Here is a 21,404-nt window from a genome sequence, read left to right on the forward strand (position 1 = left end):
GTTGTGTCCCACAGATTTTGAATCGTTGTGTTTTCATTATCATTTGTTGCCATGATTTTTTTCAATTCTTCTTTAATTTCCTAGTTGACCCATTTATTCTTTAGAAGAATGCTGTTTAGTCTCCATGTATTTGGGTTCTTTCCAAACTTCCTCTTGTGATTGAGTTCTAGCTTCAGAGCACTGTGGTCTGAAAATATGCAGGGAATGATCCCAATCTTTTGATACTGGTTGAGTCCTGATTTAGGACTAGGATGTGATCTATTCTGGAGAATGTTCCATGTGAACTAGAGAAGAATGTGTATTCTGTTGCTTTGGGATGAAATGTTCTGAATATATCTATGATGTCCATCAGGTCCAGTGTGTCATTTAAGGCCTTTATTTCCTTGTTGATCTTTTGCTTGGGTGATCTGTCCATTTCAGTGAGGGGAGTGTTAAAGTACCCTCGTATTATTGTATTATTGTTGATGTGTTTCTTTGATTTTGTTATTAATTGGTTTATATAGTTGGCTGCTCCCATGTTGGGGGCATAGATATTTAAAATTGTTAGATCTTCTTGTTGGACAGACCCTTTTAGTATGATATAGAGTCCTTCCTCATCTCTTATTATAGTCTTTGATTAAAATCTAATTGATCTGATATAAGGATGGCCACTCCTGCTTTCTTCTGATGTCCATTAGCATGGTAAATTCTTTTCCATCCCCTCACTTTAAATCTGGAGGTGTCTTCAGGCTTAAAATATGTTTCTTGTAGGCAACATATAGATGGGTTTTGTTTTTTTATCCATTCTGATACCCTGTGTCTTTTGATTGGGGTATTTAGTCCATTAACATTCGGGGTAACTATTGAGAGATATGAATTTAGTGCCATTGTATTGCCTGTAAGGTGACTGTTAATATATATTGTCTCTGTTCCTTTCTGATCTACCACTTGTAGGCTCTCTCTTTGCTTTAATTTTGCTTAGAGGGCCCCTTTCAATATTTCTTGTAGAGCTGGTTTGGTGTTTGCAAATTCTTTCAGTTTTTGTTTGTCCTGGAAGCTTTTAATCTCTCCTTCTATTTTCAATGATAGCCTAGCTGGATATAGTATTCTTGGCTGCATGTTTTTCTCATTTAGTGCTCTAAATATATCATGCCAGCTCTTTCTGGCCTGCCAGGTCTCTGTGGATAAGTCAGCTGCCAATCTAATATTTTTACCATTGTATGTTACAGACTTCTTTTCCCGGGCTGCTTTCAGGATTTTCTCTTTCTCACTAAGGCTTGTAAATTTTACTATTAGGTGACAGGGTGTGGGCCTATTCTTATTGATTTTGAGGAGCATTCTCTGAACCTCCTGAATTTTGATGCTTGTTCCCTTTGCCATATTGGGGAAATTCTCCCCAATAATTCTCTCCAGTATACCTTCTGCTCCCCTCTCTCTTTCTTCTTCTGGAATCCCAATTATTCTAATGTTGTTTCGTCTTATGGTGTCACTTATCTCTCGAATTCTCCCCTCGTGGTCCAGTAGCTGTTTGTCCCTCTTTTGCTCAGCTTCTTTATTCTCTGTCATTTGGTCTTCTATATCGCTAATTCTTTCTTCTGCCTCATTGATCCTAGCAGTGAGAGCCTCCATTTTTGATTGCACCTCATTAATAGCTTTTTTGATTTCAACTTGGTTAGATTTTAGTTCTTTTATTTCTCCAGAAAGGGCTTTTATATCTCCCGAGAGGGTTTCTCTAATATCTTCCATGCCTTTGTCGAGCCCAGCTAGAACCTTGAGAATTATCATTCTGAACTCCCAATTTGACATATTACCAATATCTGTATTGATTAGGTCCCTAGCCTTCGGTACTGCCTCTTGTTCTTTTTTTTGTGGTGAGTTTTTCGGCCTTGTCATTTTGTCCAGATAAGAATATATGAAGGAGCAAGTAAAATACTAAAAGGGTGGCAACAACCCCAGGGAAATATGCTTTAATCAAATCAGAAGAGATCCCAAATCGTGAGGGGGGAGAAAGGGGATATAAAGAGGTTCAGAAAGAAAGAAAGAAAAAAAAAATTGAAAGAAAGAAAAGAATTTAAAAAATAAAATGAATAAAGAAAACTGTAAAAAAGAAAAAAAATATATATATATTAGATAAACTAGTTAAAAAACATTAAAAAAGAAAAGGGTAAAAGTTAAAAAAATTTTTAGCAAAAGAAGAGAAAAAAAATGAAAAAGAAAAAAAATTAAATTAACTGCAAGACTAAAGAATCATAGGGAGAAAGCCATGAGTTCCGTGCTTTGCTTTCTCCTCCTCTGGAATTCTGCTGCTCTCCTTGGTATTGAAACTGCACTCCTTGGTAGGTGAACTTGGTCGTGGCTGGATTTCTTGTTGATCTTCTGGGGGCAGGGCCTGTTGTAGTGATTCTCAAGTGTCTTTGCCCCAGGTGGAATTGCACCGCCCTTACCAGGGGCCGGGCTGAGTAATCGGCAGGGGTTTGCTTTCAGGAGCTTTTGTTCCCTGAGTGCTTTCCGTAGAGTTCCAGAGGACAGGAATACAAATGGCAGCCTCCTGGTCTGCGGCCTGGAGGAGCCGAGAGCCCGGGGCCCCACTCCTCAGGGAGCCCTCAGAGGACAGCGCCCAGCAACTCCCGTCTGCCTGACCTCCGGCCGCGCTCTGAGCTCACCAAGGCTGCGACCGGTTCAAGGTAACCCCGAGCTTTGAGCTCACTGTCGGCTCTGTCTCTGTAGCCGGCTTCCCTGTTCTAATACCTGCAAGCTCTGCAACACTCAGACACCCCCGATCTTTCTGTGACCCTGCGGGACCTGAGGCCATGCTGACCCTGCGTGGGCTTCACCCCGGTTTAGCCTCTGGAGCGATGTCCCTCAGCGGAACAGACTTTTAGAAGTCCTAATTTTGTGCTCCATTGCTCCGCCACTTGCTGGGAGCCAGCCCCTCCTCCCGGGGTCTATCTTCCTGTTGCTTTGGATTCACTTCACCGCCAGTCCTACCTTTCAGAAAGTGGTTGTTTTTCTGTTTCTAGAATTGCTGTTCTTCTTCTCTTTGATCTACCGATGGATTTGTAGGTGTTTGCAATCTTTAGGCAAGCTATTGAGCTGATCTGCTAGCTGAAGTAGTCTCAGCCTGCTACTTCTCTGCCATCTTGACTCCTCCCCCCCTTCAAATAATTCATTATTAGTGTACAGTAATGCTATTGATTTTTGAGTGTTGATTTTTGTCTCCTGAAACTTAACTGAATTTCCTAATCGGATATAACGGTTTTTTAGTGGCATCTTTAGGATTTTCTCTATATAAAAATCATGAAACCTGCAAATGGAGACAATCATTTACATTCCAATTCTGATGCCTTTTATTTATTTATTTTTTCTTTCCTGATTGCTCTGGCTAGGACTTTCAATACTACGTTAAATAGGAGTGGTGAGAGTGTGCACCCTTGTCTTATTTTTGATTTTAGAGGAAAAGCATTCAACCTTTCATTTACTTTCACAGCCTTTCACAATTGAGTAAGATATTCACTGTAGACTTGTCATATGTGTCCTTTATTATGTTGAGGTATAACACCTCTATATTTTATTTGTTGAGAGTTTTTTCTTTCCAAGTTTTTATTTAAATTCCAGTTAACATAGTGTGAATTTAGTTTCAGATGTAGAATGTAGTGATTAAACACTTACATACAATATTGATGCTCATCGTAGCAAGTACCCTCCTTAATCCCCATCACCCATTTAACGTTGTCTTCACACCTTCCCTCTGGTAACCATCAATTTGTCCTCTATAGTCAAGAGTCTGTTTCTTGCTTTTTCTCTTGAAAGTTTTTAATCATGACAAGGTATTTAATTTTGTTAAATGTTCTTTTTTCATCTATAGAGATTATCAAATGATTTTTGTTTTTCATCCTATTAATGTAGTGTATCACATTTATTAGTTTATGTATCTTGAACCATCCTTGCATCATGGGGATGAATCCCACTTGATAGTGGTTTATGATCTTTTTAATGTGGTATTGAATTTGGCTTGCTAATTTTTTGTTGTGAATTTCTGCATTTATGTTCATCAGGGATATTGGCCTGTAGTTTTCTTTTCTTTCAATTCTTTTTTTAAAAGATTTTATTTTATTTTATTTTATTTAACAGAGAGAGAGATCATAAGTAGGCAGAGAGTCAGGCAGAGAGAGAAGGGGAAGCAGGCTCCCTGCTGAGCAGAGAGCCCGATGCAGGGCTCGATCCCAGGACACTGAGATCATGACCTGAGCCGAAGGCAGCGGCTTAATCCATTGAGCCACCCAGGCACTTCTAATTCTTTATTTAAATTCTATTTAGTTAACATATACTGTATTATTAGTAACAAGGGTAGAAATTAGCAATTCACCAATTGCATGTAACACCCAGGGCCTGTAGTTTTCTTGTATTATCCTTATTTGGCTTTGGTGTCAGGTTAATTTTTTTTTTTGTAAAATGAGTTTGGGAGTGTTCTTTCCTCCTCAGTTTCTGGAAGACTTTGAGAAGGATTAGTAATTTTCTAAATATTTGGTAAAATTCACCAGCAAAACAATCTGGCCCCAGGATTTTCTTTGTTAGAAAGTTTTTGATTACTGATTTAGTCTCCTCACTCAGTATCAGTCTGTTTAGATTTTCTATTTATTCATGATTCATTTTTGGTAGATTGTATGTTTCTAGGAATTTACCTATTTCTTCTAGGTTGTCTAGTTTTTTGGCATATAGTTGGTCATAGAAATTGCTTATGATCCTTTTTATTTCTGTGGTAATCAGTTGGAGTGTCCACATTTTCATTTGTAATTTTATTTATTTGGGTCCTCTCTTTCTTCCTTGGTCAGTCTTGCTACAGGTTTGTTGGATTTGTTTACTTTTTCAAAGAGTCAACTTTTAATTTTGTTAATCTTTTCTGTTTTTTGCCTGTTCTCTGTTTTACTCATTTACAAAATAAATTGGCCCTTGAATGAAGGGAAGGCCTTGCAGGACCTTGCTACACAACCAAAAGAATATACTGTCAGTCTTCCTCATAGTTTATCCCCAAAGAATCTCTGGTCATTTACCAAGGTGGTTGTGCATGGGGTTGTACTTTTGGGGGTATTAATGGACATTGGTGCTGAATCGATATGAATTTCTGGAGATTTTAAAAACACCACTGACTTACTAGTCAGAGTAAGGCTTTCAGATGACAGGTAATGGATGGCATTTCGGCTCATGTCCATCTGAACAGTGGGTCTAGTGTGTCCCCAGACCTACTTTGTGGTTATTTCACTAGTTCTGGAATGTATAGTTGGAATAAACATACTCAGCAGCAAGCAGAATTCTCACTAAAACTCCATCATCAAATGGAAGTTGTATATATGAGTGCATTCCCACAGGTTCTAATGCCATAAATAAGTTTCATGGGCAATTTTCCCTTGCTACTATAGCAGATTACTACCAATTGGGTGGCATAAAACAATATGCATTCATTATCTCATAGTTCTGTAGGTCAGAAGTCAGACATACTCAGCTGGGTACTCTGCTTAGGATCTTATAATGCTGAAATCAAGGTGCCAGCTGGCCTGATATTTTATCTGTAGTTCTGAGTGAGAATACACTTAGAGATTTTTTCAAGTTATTGGCACAATCCGTGTATTTCTGGAGTTGTAGGAATGAAGTCCTTTTTCTTTGGCAGTTGTCAGATGGAAGTGTTCTCACCTGCTAGAGGCCAGTGCATTCTTTAGCTCGTGGCCTTCTCTATCTTCAAAGCTAACAACTGGGTGTCAAGTCCTTCTCACACTGCAAATTTCTCTGAGTTCTTTTTCATCTCCCTTTCTCTTATGTCCTCATCTTCTGATTTTAAGAGTTCATGTAATTACACTGGATTTACCCAGATAAACCAGGTTAATCTCCCTATTTTATTTTATTTTATTTTTTTATTAACATATAATGTATTATTGTTTCAGGGCTACTGGTCTGTAAATCACCAGTCTTACACAATTCACAGCACTCACCATAGCACATAGTCTTCCCAGTGTCCATCACCGAGCCACCCCATCCTTCCCTCCCTCCTCCCCTCCAGCAACACTCAGTTTGTTTCCTGAATTAAGAGTCTCTTATGATTTGTCTCCTTCTCTGGTTTCATCTTGTTTCATTTTTCACCTCTCTTCCCCTATGATTCTCTGTCTTGTTTCTCAAATTCTTCATATCAGTGAGATCATATAATTGTCTTTCTCTGATTTACTTACTTCACTTAGCATAATACCTTCTAGTTCCATCCACGTTGTTGTGAATGACAAGATTTTTTTGATTACTCCATAATATTCATAAATATTTATATATACACCACATCTTCTTTACCCATTCATCTTTTGATGGATATCTAGGTTCATTCCATAGTTTGGCTGTTGTGGACATTGTTGTTATAAACATTGGGATGCAGTTACCCCTTCAGATCACTACCTTTGTATCTTTGGGGTAAATGCTCAGTAGTGCAGTTTCTGGGTTGCAGGGAAGCTCTATTTTTAACTGTTGGAAGAACCTTGATACCGTTTTCCAGGTGGCTGCAACAGCTTGCATTCCCACCAACAATGTAGGAGGGTTCCCCTTTCTTGATATCCTCACCAACATCTGTCGTTTCCTGACTTGCTAATTTCTGACTGGTGTGAGGTGGTCTCTCACTCTGGATTTGATTTGTATTTCCATGATGCTGAGTGATGTTGAGCACTAATATGCATTGGCGGAAGATGCAAGAAAGCTGCATTGTGCAGCTATGGGAAAGCAGGGATGGGGTCCTGGAAGAGTTCTTTAAGCACCAGTGCAATAAATGTGGATTTAGACAAAGTTGTGTTGACTAGGCTGTCCTAACAGGCTTTCTCTATTGTAGGATAGAGAAAAGGGACACGTGATTATGGTGCTAGGTTTATATAAAACAAATGACCTAGAGCAGAGAGAATGCTGCTTGAAAATATTAAGTTATAAGAAGCCTAAATTGTACAGTCCATGTAGAGTGAGCCTACTGCATATTCATCAGCGACCATATATTCCCAGATTAAAGGAGTGATGACCAAGAAAGACTTGCTTTTTCAATTCCCACTGATGTGTAGTCAGTCACTTAAGCTTACTCTTTTTATTTTATTTTATTTTATTTTATTTTATTTATTTGATGCAGAGAGACACAATGAGAGAGGGAACACAAGCAGGGGGAATGGGAGAGGAAGAAGTAGGCTTCCAGTTGAGCAGGGAGCCCCATGGGGGCTCTATCCCAGGACCCTGAGATCATGACCTGAACCAAAGGCATATGCGTAATGACTAAGCCACCCAGGTGCCCCAAGCTTACTCTTTTTCATTCTTCTCACTTGCTTTTGTTATCTGCCCTCTGCCCCAAACCACCACCAAGAGTGAGTGCAGATGAATGGAACAGGAAGAAGTAGAATAGGGAGGGAGGAAAAAAAAATCACAGCTCTTCCTTTGCCTGAAGTTCATAGCAGGTGGATGAGAACTTCACTTAAGTTTGGTGAGAGAATTTTTTGTTTTTGTTTTTGTTTTTTAAAGATTTTATTTATTTATTTGACAGAGAGAGAGATCACAAGCAGGCAGAGAGAGAGAGAGGGAAGCAGGCTCCCCGCTGGGCAGAAAACCCTATGTGGGATCACAACCTGAGCTGAAGACAGAGGTTTAACTCACTGAGCCACCCAGGCACCCCGGTGAGAGAGTTTTGAGCTGAACTAAACTAGTAATAATATTTACATGAGATTGAATATGCAAAATAAGGTTGAAAAGAAGTGGGAAAAAAATCTAATGTGGCTAGAGAAATGATTGGAAAAGATAGAGGCACCATTAAATGGCAAACCTTAGTTTTCCATTCTTACTTGAAAGCAAAGCCTATGTCATTTCTTGTTTAAGCTATTTGATTAATCCTTTGGCTGTATCTAGACTGATAGTAAGTCCATCTTTTATTTTCAAGAACTTTGATTGTTTTGATTATCCCTGTGCTTGTATTAAAACATCATATTCTTGGGGCCCCTGCCTGGTTCAGTCAGTAGAACATGTGGCTCTTGATCTTGGGGTTGTAAATTCAGTCCTCATGGTGGATATAGAGATTGCTTAAAAGCTTAAAAAAAAAAAAAAAGCAAAAACATATTCTTGTTACATGGATATTAGTCCTTCCTGTATTTCTCTAAAATTCTTAAATATATTTGTTTTGTGATTCTTTTCTGATTGCTCTATTGCTCTGTTTTCTTGGATGCAAGTTACTCTATTTGTCAGCTTTATTGGATTCGTTTGTTGATGATTTCTGATTTTTGCTTATAAGCTCACGTTCTACCAAATGCTGTTCCCGGTGTCTTGGTTTGTGATACTTCTCAATATGGTGACTACTTGCCTGTTTCTTCTGGGTGTGTCTTATAGGCCCTGACCAAAGAGAATTTCCTTTGTTATTTTTAATGTGGTTATATGTTCATTAATCTATATTTTATAGTATTAAAATATAATTTCCCTAGGTTTTATATTGAGAGAAGGTAATTTCTGTTATATGGAAATGGGTCTAAATTATTTGACATGTAATATCTAGACCAAGTATAACACTGTTTCTCTTGGCAAATCATTATCATATCATATCTCTCATAATCTACTTTCAGAACAGAACACATCTGAACGGTTTTTGTGTTTTTTTAAAAAAAGATTTTATTTATTTATTTGACAGATCACAAATGGGCAGAGAGGTAGGCAGAGAGGGAGAAGCAGGCTCCCCACAGAGCAGAGAGCCCAATGCAGGCCTCAATCCCAGGACCCTGAGATCATGACCTGAGCCGAAGGCAGAGGCCTAACCCACTGAGCCACCCAGGTGCCCCTTGAACTGTTTTTAAAAGGCCCAAATCTTTTAGCTCTAGCATAGAGCAATTAATACAGTAACTATGGTTACAAGTATGATGGAAAACATATGCAAATGGTCAAAGAAACTGCCAAAATGGAAAGTACCAGTTTTATTAAGGTGGTGAACTTATGGATGACTTTTTCTCTTTTGACTTTCCAGAATTTCTGTATTATTATTTTTTTGAAGAGGACATAATTTTTGAGTATATATTCTAAATAACTTTAAAAAATCCTACCACTAATACAGACCCCTCCCCCCAGTAAAGTACCCAGTTGCCTCTAGGATAAAGTTAAAACTTCTCAACCAAATATCTCCAAAACTTTTCACAGATATGTTCTCAGATTGCTTCTCTTATCTTCTTCCATTTTCTTATGCTTTATTTAGTCCAGTCTTGTTCCCCACCCTTGACACAGACACTACTAATTTCTGCTATGTTTTAAGGATTGAAACACATTTTTGCAGGGTCATTTTTCTAGGTACAGGATACTGGTTCTTTTGGTCCATTGTTTTGCTGAGTTTATTTGGGATCCTGGCTGCCTACTGTACATTGCTGGTGGTGAGTAATATTTCATTGCGGTTGGTGAGTAATGTTTTGCATTTCTCCTACTCTCTTCCTGAGTAGCCTTGTGAGGTGCTCCTGTCTGGGATGGCATCCAGTAGGTGCTGGGAGCCTTCATAACCTAAGATCACTCTTGTCTTAGCAGAGTTGGGGTTTACATCAGCTACTTGAATCTTAGGCACAAAGGATGGATGGAGGAAAGAAAGGCTTGCGCTGTTAGACCATCTGTTTTACAACCTTCCCTTTTAAAGTGTGGTAGAACATCCTTTTTCTAATCTTGTTTCATGACCTATTTTATGGTTTACTCGATGTTGTTACGTTAAATGCTCCAGATTCACATTAGCAGTACCTTTACATATTGAACTACCTCATTTCATATTCTGTCTCCTGAGAATCAGTCTTTCCGAGCCTTATAAATTAGCTAGTTTTTCAAACCTATTCTAAGGTGCAAATGAACATTAGTCCTTTAGTTTAGGTGCAGAGTACATTTTAGCAAGTCTTTTGGCAAAGAGTGACCCTGTCTCTATTGCCTGACATAGTAGTATAGTGTGGTATGAGAAATTCAGGCCAAGCAAGAGAAAAGTCTGTAGAAGTGGAAAGCTACGGGAGGATAACTTTCAGGTAATGGGGGTTTTTCAGTGCCCACTTATCTATAGAACGTATGTATCTTTATCTGATTCCACAATTCACTGTCCTTATTGATTTCTTTTATGATACAGAAGATCCCAACCCACCAATCCATTGCCATTTGCATTTTTTCAACAAAATTTATTAATCACTGTATGAGTGATAAGCACTGAGTATACAGTGATCAACAAAACATGCAGTTTCTGTTTTCATGCACAGTACTTCCAAGAGATAGGTATGAGACGTGAAGTTAGTGTCTTAATTCAATGAATTTAGACTCTAGTAGGGCAACTAACTCATAGATAAAAATAACTAACACAGGCAGAACATTGTATTTGTCATTAGAGAGACCTAAAAAAAGTTCTGCATGGGTTCTGAGAAGGAAAAGGTGACTTACAGCCAAGAGGATTAAGTAAGGTTTCTTGGAAGAAGTGACACTGATATGTGATCTTGAAGGGATGGTGGATTTGGACACGTATATATGGGGATGGGGGAAGACCATTCCAGGCTGTGGAATATTATGACAAAGGTGCATGACAAAAATTTGGAATGTGACTACATAAGAGGGCAAGGTCAGTTCTGTTAGCACGTAGGGAACACAGCTAAAAAGATGGGCTTGTGACAGATTTTGGAAGGTCTGGAAATAGGGCTAAGATATTTGGCATTAATCAGATTTCTATTTTAGGAAAACCATCCTGAAAATTGTGGTGTAGAGGGTGGCTATAGGCAGGGAGGGTGGCTAGAAACTTTTTAATGGGGAAAATGCAGATGAAGGATGTGCTCTGGGCAAAACTCTGACCACTGACTTGTACTGCTCTTATACACAGTGAACATGAACTGGTATAGCTAGCTTCTAAGGTGGGAATGAATTCTAGTGTTTCAACAAGGCAGTTTATTATAACTACAACAGACTTTCTACTCTACCCTACTTCTTTTTGGATACATACAGGGACAACAACAGTGCACAAAGAGGAAAACCTTAGTTCTATTTCTATTGTTAGGTTACTTTGTAACCCTGGTCAAGTCATATAACCCTTTGAACCTCCATTTCTTTTCTTTCAAATGAGAATGATAATATTTTTAAAAAATGGTATTTTATTGGGCTGGATAAAGAACAAATGAAATCAGATACATAAAATTATTTTGATAAAAAGTTTAAGACCTTTATACATTCCAACTCTCATTAATATCCTGAGCATCTAAGGGTTATGATTTTGTTTTCCTCTCCATAGTGACTTTTAGACTGGTTAGAGTAGATTCAAATCTAATTAAGATTTATTGACTAAATATCAGGTTAACAATAGTAGTTAAGAGATGTAACAGTGGCACTGATTCCTCGAGAAAGAGCTTTTTAATAGCCCTTGGAAGGGCTGGCCTCTGCCTTCTTTCACAAGTGGGTCTAAGTAATACCAGGAATATAATTCATCATGGGGAAAAGAAATTGGTAGGAACTCAGGAAGTGTATCAGTGTGGTGATTGTTATGAGATTCCAGAGATGAAAATAATTCTTCCTGGGGGTGCCGGTGAATGTTACAAATAGAGGTGACATTTGAACTGCCTTTGAAGAAGCATCAGTGGTGTGGGGAGAGAGAACTTCTCAGGCAGGGGAGCCTCATGGCAGACAACCAGAGGCTGCAAAGTGCAGGCATAGCGAGAAGTGAATGTAGTGCCGGACTGTGAAAGGAATTTTGAGCTACAGAACACTGCTTTGGGGAGTAACTTGTTTATTTCAACATAACCTCCTTTTTCTTCTTTGCTTTTCCAGGTACTTGCATTTTTGTTGGTTTGGGAAGGGTATGAACCAAACCTGCACTGGTTTCATAAGGTAGGATACTGAACCTTTGTAGGAGACCTTGGGCCATGACTGACTGTGCCTCTCAGGCACTCAGTGTTAAGTAGAGTCATCCTTCTTTCATTGTTCCCCTTAGAAAGAAGAGATCTATTTATATTGCTTTAACTGAAATAATTTAATTTCTAACAGATGTAACTGATTTACTGAAGGGACTGAACTCAAACTTCATTTTTCTTTTTTTCTTCTTTTTTTACCATTTGTTGTTAAACTCGCTCTGTGACTGTTAGTCCCCTTTTGCCTAAGTAACATCTTAGGCAAACTCCATTACTTTCTCGGTCTTTTATAGTCATAAGAACATTCTCATTTCCGTCATTGAAAATTTCAGTTCATTGTAATAAGAAAATCTTCAACATTATAAGATTTTTCCTCTCCTTTTTTGGACCTGACCCAGGCCTGGAAGCTTGCAGTAATAGAGCATGATGGTCCTTCTAACTCTCTTTTCACCAGAATAGGGCACAGGGGAAAGGGAGTAGGATAAAAGAACACAGTTGCGCAAAGAGGGGCAAGAGGGTCATCTGGGGTTGATGCTTTCAGGACCAGGTAAATTTACAGTTGGCTTTTTATCTGACAGACTTTTTCATTCATTTTTTTTTAAAGATTTGATTTATTTATTTGACAGACAGAGATCACAGGTAGGCAGAGAGGCAGGCAGAGAGGTAGGCAAACAGGCTCCCGGCTGAGCAGAGAGCCCAATGTGGGACTTGATCCAAGGACACTGAGATCATGATCTGAGCCGAAGGAAGGCGCTTAACCCACTGAGCCACCCACATGCCCCCCAACAGGCTTTTTCTAGGTGTATTTTCAGAGACTTCTGCTGAGAACTTTGACTATACCTTTCTTGGTAGAGTCAGTATCTGTCTTCCTATACACCCAGAAATTTCTTGAGGTTTTTTCAACCTTCCCTTATTTTGGAGCCCTTTTAAATGACCCCAGAATGGTGTGTCTCAAGGGATCTGTATTTATTCCACAGCAAGCAGCATCTGTGCCCCAATATCTGCTAACGTGCAGCTCATTTCCAACATAGCCTCCCTCATTTTGTCCTGCTATGGGCTTGAGCAGCTCCAGCCCCAGCCTCTTGCCTTTCTAAAGATTTTTTTTCAGGCATGGTTTGTTACCATATCTTGTTTTTCCCAAACCCAGGAACATATCAAACTCTGAGTGGTCCCCTTAAGTTTTCTCCTATTCAAATGAGATCTATGAACTGAAAATATAAATTTAAGAGTTATTAGAACAGATCAAAATTGAAGTTATAAGATCTTACAGGGAAAGAATATAGATTGAGAAGTGAAAAAATAAGCCTTATTGAGATCACCATCTGTTTTGGAGTTGGGACACCATGATCAGTTAGTCACTACTGAGAGTCATGTGAAATCTAAAGAAGACAAATGAATAGACAAAAAGCAAAATCAGACTGATAAATACAAAGAACAGTTGGTTGCAGGGGAGTAGGGGTGGGGGGTGCTGGGCAGAATGGGTAAAGGGGAGCAGGAGATACAGGCTTCCACTTAGGAAATGACTAAGTCACAGGACTAAAAGGTACAGTATAGGGAATATAGTCTGCGGTGTTCCAGTAATGTTGCATGGTGACAGATGGTAGTTACACTTGGGGTGAGCATAGTAACATAGTTGTCGAAAATGAAAATGCTAATTTGAAAAGATAATGAACCCCTGTGTTTATCACAGCATTATTTATGGTAGCTAACATATGGAAGTAGTCTATGTCCATCAGTAGATGAATGGATAAAGAAGATGTGGGATACATACATAATGGAATATTACTCAGCCATAAAAAATGAGATCTTGATATTTACAACAACATGGATGGGCCTAAAGAATATTATGCTCAGTGAAATAAGTCAGAGAAAGACAAATACCATATGATTTCACTTGTATTTAGATTCTAAAAAACAAAGCAAGTAAGCAAACAAAAACCAGAAAAAAACCCTGAAAATACAGAGAACAAACTGGTGGTTGCCAGAGGGGAGGTAGGAGGGAATAAGCCAAAAGAGGGTAATGGAGTGTGAAGTGGAAGTTATAGCTTCCAGTCACAGAATTAATGTTACAGAAATGAAAGGTGGTACAGCATAGGGAATATAGTCAATGGTATTGTAATAGTGTTGTATGGGTGATAGATGGTAGCTTGAGGTGAGCATATCATAATACATAGATTTACCCAATCATTATGTTATACACCTGAGACTTTTGGAACATTGTGTGCCAACTATATTTCAATGAAAAAAAACCACATCCCACATTTAAAGTCCCAAGAACAGATTGTATCTTAATAGAAGAGGAAGGACATTTTTCTGAGTAACTGCATTTGACAGGTTCACATTTTTCTAAGAGAAAATGTTTTATATGTACTTTCTAATTGCCTGTATCCTTTGAATCATTAATAAAAAGTTTGGTGTTGAGTAGATCATAGAATCCTATGAGATTCATATGAGTCTGATTTGACAATTAAACCCTTATGTTGGGATGCTTCTGTTTTTTCAGTAGGCAACTTAAGATTTCTGCATCTTTGTACATAGGAGAGATTGGCATGTATAGGCATACCTTATGTCACTCTGCTTCAGTTTATTGCAGTTTGCAGATACTTTTCCTTTATTACTGTATACTGTATTGTTTGTTTCAGGGGCACAGATCTGTGATTCATCAGTCTTACACAATTCACAGCACTCTCCATAGCATAGACCCTCCCCAATGTTCATCACACAGCCACTCCATTCCTCCTACCTCCCTCCACTCTAGCAACCCTCAGTTTGTTTCCTGAATTAAGAGTCTTTTATGGTTTGTCTCCCTCTCTGGTTTCATCTTGTGTCATTTTTCTCTCCCTTCCGTTATGATCCTCTGTCTTGTTTCTCAAATTCTTCAGTCAGTGAGATCATATGATAATTTTCTTTCTCTGATTGACTTATTTCACTCAGCAAAATGCCCTCTATTTCCATACACGTCATTGTAAATAGCAAGATTTCAGTTTTTTGATGTCTGCATAATATTCCATTGTGTGTGTGTGTGTGTGTATATATATATATATATACCATATCTTCTTTATCCCTTCATCTGTTGATGGACATCTAGGCTCTTTCCATAGTTTGGATACTATGGACATTGCTGCTGTAAACATTATGGTGCATATGCCCCTTCAGATCACTGCATTTTTATTTTTAGGGTAAATACCCAGTAGTACGGTTGCTGGGTTATAGGGTTGCTGTATTTTCAACATTTTGAGGAACATCCATACTGTTTTCCAGAGTGACTGCACCAGCTTGCATTCCCACCAACAATGTAGGAGGGTTCCCCTTTCTTGACATCCTCATCAACATCTGTCGTTTCCTGACTTGTTAATTTTAGCCATTCTGACTGGTGTGAGGTTGTATCTCATTGTGGTTTTGATTTGTTTTTCCCTGATGCTGAGTGATGTTGAGCACTTTTTCATGTGTTTCTTGGCCATTTGGATGTCTTCGTTGCAGAAATATCTGTTCATGTCTTCTGCCCATTTCTTGATTGGATATTTGTTCCTTGGGTATTGAATTTGATAAGTTCTTTACAGATTTTGGATACTACCCCTTTCTCTGCTATGTCATTTGCAAATATCTTCTCCCATCCTGCCAGTTGTCTTTTCGTTTTGTTGACTGTTTCCTTTGCTGCACAAAAGCCTTTGATCTTGATGAAGACCCAGGAGTTCATTTTTGCTTTTGATTCCCTTGCCTCTGGAGATGTGTCTAAGCAAGAAGTTGCTGTGGTTGAGGTCAAAAAGGTTGCTGCCAGTGTTCTCTTCTAGGATTTTGATGGATACCTGTCTTACATTTAGGTCTTTCGTGCATTTTGAGTTTATCTTTGTGTATGGTGGGAGAAAGTTGTCTAGGTTCATTCTCCTACATGTGGGTGTCCAATTTTCCCAACACCATTTGTTGAAGAGACTGTGTTTTTTCCATTGGACGTTCCTTCCTGCCTTGTCGGAAGAGTAGTTGACCATAGAGTTGAGGGTCCATTTCTGGGCTCTCTATTCTGTTCCATTGATCTGTGTGTCTGTTTTTGTGCCAGTATCGTACTGTCTTGATGATTACAGCTTTGTAATAGAGCTTAAAGTCTGGAATGTGATGCCGCTACCTTTAGTTTCTTTTTCAGCATTCCTCTGGCTATTTGGGGACTTTTCTGGTTCCGTATAAATTTTAGGATTATTTGTTCCATTTCTTTGGAAACAGTTGATGGTATTTTGATAGGGATTGCGTTAAATGTGTAGTAGATTGCTTTCAGTAGCACAGACATTTTCACAATATTTGTTCTTCCAATCCATGAGCATGGAACGTTTTTCCATTTCTTTGTGTCTTCCTCAGTTTCTTTCATGAGTACTCTATATTTTTCTGAGTACAGATTCTTGGCCTCTTTGATTAGGTTTATTCCTAGATGTCTTAAGGTTTTGGGTGCAATTGCGAATTGGATTGACTCTTTAATTTCTCTTTCTTCTGTCTTGCTGTATAAAAATACAACTAATTTTTGTGCATTGATTTTATATCCTGACACTTTACTGAATTCCTGTATGAGTTCTAGCAGTGTTGGAGTGGAGTCTTTTGGGTTTTCCACATGAAGTATCATATCATCTACAAAGAGGTTTGACTTCTTCTTTGGATGATTTTATTTCTTTTTGTTGTCTGATTTCTGAGGCTAGGACTTCTAGTACTATGTTGAATAGCAGTGGTGATAGTGGACATCCCTGCCGCATTCCTAACCTTAGGGGAAAAGCTCTCCGTTTCCCCCACTGAGAATGATTTTTGCTGTGGGTTTTTCATAGATGGCTTTGATGATATTGAGGTGTGTACCCTCTATCCCTACACTGTGCAGAGTTTTGATCAAGAAAGGATGCTGTACTTTGTCAAATGCTTTCTCAGCATCTATTGAGAGTATCATATGGTTCTTGTTCTTTCTTTCATTAATGAATTGAATCACATTGACTAAATTGCAGATATTGAACCAATGTTGAAGCCCAGGAATAAATCCCACTTGGTTGTGGTGCATAATCCTTTTAAGGTACTATTGGATCCCATTGACTAGTATTTTGATGAGAATTTTTGGATCCATGTTCATCAGGGATATTGGTCTGTAATTGTCTTTTTTGATGGGATCTTTGGTTTTGGGATCATGGTAATGCTGGCCTCATAAAATGAGTTTGGGAGTTTCCCTTCCATTTCTGTTTTTTTGGAACAGTTTCAGGAGAATAAGTAATAATTCTTCTTTAAATGTTTGGCAGAATTCCTCTGGGAAGCTGTTTGGCGTTGGACTCTTGTTTTTTGGGAGATTTTTGATGACTGCTTCAATCTCTTTACTAATTATGGGTCTGCTCAGGTTTTCTATTTCTTCCTGATTCAGTTTTGGTAGCTTATACGTCACTAGGAATGCAACCATTTCTTCCAGATGGTCTAACTTGCTGGTGTATAGTTGCTTGTGGTATGTTCTTGTAATTGTTTGTCTTTCTTTGGTGTTGGTTGTGATCTTTCCTATTTCATTCATGATTTTATTAATTTGGGTCCTTTCTCTTTCTCTTTTGGTCTTAAGTCTGGCCAGGGGTTTATCAGTTGTATTAATTCATTCACAGAACCAGCTCCTAGTTCCGTTGCTCTGTTCTACTGTTCTTTTGGTTTCTCATTCACTGATTTCTGCTCTGATGTTTATTCTTTCTCTTCTCCTGCTGGGTTTAGGCTTTCTTTGCTGTTCTTTCTCTAGCTTCCTTAGGTGTTGGATTAGGTCGTGTATTTGAGACCTTTCTAGTTTCTTTTTTTTTTTTTTTTTTTTTTTAAGATTTTATTTATTTATTTGACAGAGAGAGATCACAAGTAGGCAGAGAGGCAGGCAGAGAGAGAGAGGGGGAAGCAAGCTCCCTGCTGAGCAGAGAGCCCGATGCGGGACTCGATCCCAGGACCCTGAGATCATGACCTGAGCCGAAGGCAATGGCTTAACCCACTGAGCCACCCAGGCGCCCAAGACCTTTCTAGTTTCTTGAGAAAGGCTTGTATGGCTATATACATTCCTCTTAGGACCGCTTTTGCTGTATTCCACAGATTTTGAACAGTTGTGTTTTCATTTTCATTTGTTTTCATGATTTTTTTCAATTCTTCTTTAATTTCCTCATTGACTCATTCATTCTTTAGTAGGATGCTCTTTAGCCTCAATGTATTTGTGTTCTTTCCAACTTTCCTCTTGTGATTGAGTTCTAGTTTCAGAGCATGGTGGTCTGAAAATAAGCAGGGAATGATCCCAGTCTTTTGGTGCTGGTTGAGACCTGATTTGTGACTCAAGATGTGATCTCTTCTGGAGAATGTTCCATGAACACTAGAGAAGAATGTGTAATCTCTTGCTTTTGGTTGGAGTGTTCTGAATGTATCTGTGATGTCCATCTGGTCCAGTGTGTCATTCAAAGCCTTTATGTCCTTGCTGACCTTTTGCTTAGATGATCTGTCCATTTCAGTGAGGAGGGGGGTGTTAACAGGGTCCCCTGTTAATTACTGTATTATTGTCAATGTGTTTCTTTGATTTTGTTATTAGTAGGTTTATATAAGTGGCATATAGGGGCACTTATATAAACATGTTAGGGGCATAGATATTTAAAATTGTTAGATCTTCATGTCGTATGGACCTTTTAAGTATGACATAGTGTTCTTTCTCAACTCTTCTTATCATATTTGGCTTCAGATCTAATTTTTCTGATAAAAAGATTGCCACCCCAGCTGTCTTTTGATGTCCGTTAGCATGGTAAATGGGTTTCCACCCCCTCCCTCTCAATCTGGAGGTGTCTTTGGATCTAAAATGAGCCTCTTGCAGACAGTGTATTGTTGGCTATTTTTTTTTTAATCCATTCTGACACCCTGTGTTTTTTGATTGGGACCTTTAGCCCATTTACATTCAGGGTACCTATTGAGAGATATGAATTTGGTGCTATGGTATTGCCTGTAAGGTGACTGTTAAGTGTATATATATTGTCTCTGTTCCTTTCTGGTCTGTTACTTTTAGGCTTTCTCTTTGCTTAGAGGATCCCTTTCAATATTTCCTGTAGGGCTGGTTTTGTGTTTGCAAAGTCTTTTAGTTTTTGTTTGTCCTGGAAGCTTTTTCTCTCTCTCCTTCTATTTTCAGTGAGAGCCTTGCTGGATATAGTATTCTTGGCTGCATATTTTTTTCCTTTAGTGCTCTGAATATATCATGCCAGTCCCTTCTGGCCTGCCAGATCTCTGTGGATAGGTCTGCTGCCAATCTAATATTTCTGCCATTGTATGTTACAGTCGTCTTGTCCCAAGCTGCTTTCAGGATTTTCTCTTTGTCTGTGAGACTTGTAAGTTTTACTGTTAGATGATGGGGTGTGGACCTATTTTTATTGATTTTGAGGGGGTGTTGTCTGTGCCTCCTGGATTTTTGTTGCCTGTTCCCTCCCCACATGAGTGCTATAATTTGCTCCAGTATACCTTCAGGCCCTCTCTCTCTTTCTTCTTCTTCTTCTTGATCCCAATTATTCTAATATTGTTTTGTCTTCTGGTATCACTTATCTCTTGAATTCTCCCCTCGTGATCCAGTAGTTGTTTATCTCTCCTTGTGTCTGCTTCTTTATTCTCCATCATTTGGTCTTCTATATCACTAATTCTTTCTTCTGCCTCATTTATCCTAGCTGTTAGAGCCTCCATTTTTTTAATTATACCTCATTAATAACTTTTTTTTAACTTCAACTTGCTTAGAATTTAGTTCATTTCCCCAGAAAGGGGTTCTCTGGTATCTTCTGTGCTTTTTTCAAGCCCAGCTAGTATCTTTAGAGCCATCATTCTGAGCTCTGATTCTGACATCCTTCTAATATCCGTGTTGAATCGGTCTCTAGCAGTAAGTACTGACTCTTGTTCTTTTTTTCTTTTTTTGAGGTAAGCTTTTTTGTTTTGTCATTTTGTCCAGAGAAGAATAGGTGAATGAGGGGACAAAATCCTAAAAGGGTAACAATGATCCCAATTGGAACACCAATTTGTGTTCCCCACCAACAGTGTAACACTAAAGGAATCAGAAGAGACCCACAACCGGGAGGAAAAGAAAGGAAAACAAAGAAGATGGTCAGGCTGGTGACTAGAACCAGCCACACACTAGATTTGGGTGTATTTTGGTCTATTGGAAGAAACTGTCTCCCAAAATTTTGAAGAAAGAAAAACTCATATAAGAGTAAATATGAAGAGGGGTTGGAATATGACCATAAAGATGCAAATTTAAAAAGATTTTTAAAAAAGGAATTGATAAGTTCTTTGAGAAAGGAAAGAAAAATATTTTTTAAAAAGAGAGAGAATGTTATCAGGCAGTAACTAGAACAAAGCCATACACTAGATTTAGGGTATATTTTCGTTTGTTAGAAGAAACTGTATCCCAAAATTTTAAGGAAAGAAAAACTTATATGTATACAAAAAATAAGGTTAATTTAAATGAAGGGATAGACTATGACTCTAAGAATGAAAATTCAAAAAGATTTTTTAGAAAGGTTTTGAGAAGATGGTGGTTAAAATAGGAAAGAGGAAAAATTAAAAGAAAAAAGAAAATTTAAAAATTTTAACTTTGAAAGACTAAAGAATCATGGGGGAAAAAACCCTGTGAATTCTATGTGCTATATTCCCTGAGTGTGGGGTTTTGCAGTTCTCATTGACGCATAAGCTTGGTCTTGGCTGGGTGGTCTTGCTGATCTTCTGGGGGAGGGGCCTTTTGCAGTGATTCTCAAATGTCTTTGCCCAAGGTGGAATTGCAACATCCTTACCAGGGGCCAGGCTAAGTATTTTGCTCATGTTTGCTCTGGTAGCTTTTGTTTGCTGAGTGCTTTCTGTACAGCTTTGGAGGATGAGAATGAAAATGGCGACCTCCCAATCTCTGGCCTGGAGGAGTCAAGAACTCAGGCCCCACTCCCCAGTGAGCCCTCAGAGAAAGCAGTCAGTCCCTCCTATCTCTCTGGTCTCTGGCCACACTCCGTGCTCACCCAGCTAGTGACCGAGCATTTCTGTCTCTGGCACATGACCCCATTTGTTGACTCCAAACCTAGCAGATTCCTGCTGTGTATTCCCAGTGGAGGAAGGGGGTTGGGTCTCCCTGGATCTGGTGGGCCCCTGCTCAAAGAGGCCGACTGTGCTGCAGATCATGAGAGCCCACTTCTTGGTTCCATCTTTGCAGATGGGTTCCTTGATCTGATACCTGGGAGCCCTGCCACACTTGGGCACCCTCAGTCTTTCCATAACCTTGAGGGTCCTGAGGCCACACCATCACACAGAGGGCTTCAGCCCCCACTTAGCCACCAGAGTGATGTCCCTCAGTGAAGCAGACTTCTAAAAGTTCTGATTTTGTGCTTCGCTGCTCTATCCTTTAGTAGCCAGCTGACACAGGCTCTCCCCGCCCCACACAGTCTGTCTTCCCATATGCCTTTCAGAAAGTGGTCACTTTTGTGTTCATAGAATTGCTGCTCTTAGTTTCCTTGATCTCCTATTGAGTTTATAGGTGTTCAGAATATTTTGATAACTATCTGGCTGAATTCCTGGGTCCAG

The 21,404-nt window shown here is 38.9% G+C and overlaps 1 protein-coding gene across 11 annotated transcripts in view; it reads left to right on the top strand.

Annotated features, from left to right (window-relative positions):
• GDPD4 (glycerophosphodiester phosphodiesterase domain containing 4) overlaps positions 1-21,404 on the top strand; it is a 176,421-nt gene that overhangs the window by 20,785 nt on the left and 134,232 nt on the right. For 7 of the 11 annotated variants that reach the window (XM_082749538.1, XM_082749539.1, XM_082749535.1 and 4 more), the window contains exons 4-5: positions 9,287-9,404; positions 11,776-11,835. The exons of 3 other annotated variants lie outside the window; for them this stretch is intronic. In XM_082749538.1, coding sequence (XP_082605664.1) covers positions 9,287-9,404; positions 11,776-11,835 — 178 coding nt within the window. The remainder of the gene's footprint in view (positions 1-9,286; positions 9,405-11,775; positions 11,836-21,404) is intronic. One more of the 11 variants, XM_082749536.1, reaches the window with a different exon arrangement.

The sequence above is a fragment of the Mustela nivalis genome (genome assembly GCF_964662115.1).
Source record: "Mustela nivalis genome assembly, chromosome: 9".
NCBI lineage: Eukaryota > Metazoa > Chordata > Mammalia > Carnivora > Mustelidae > Mustela > Mustela nivalis.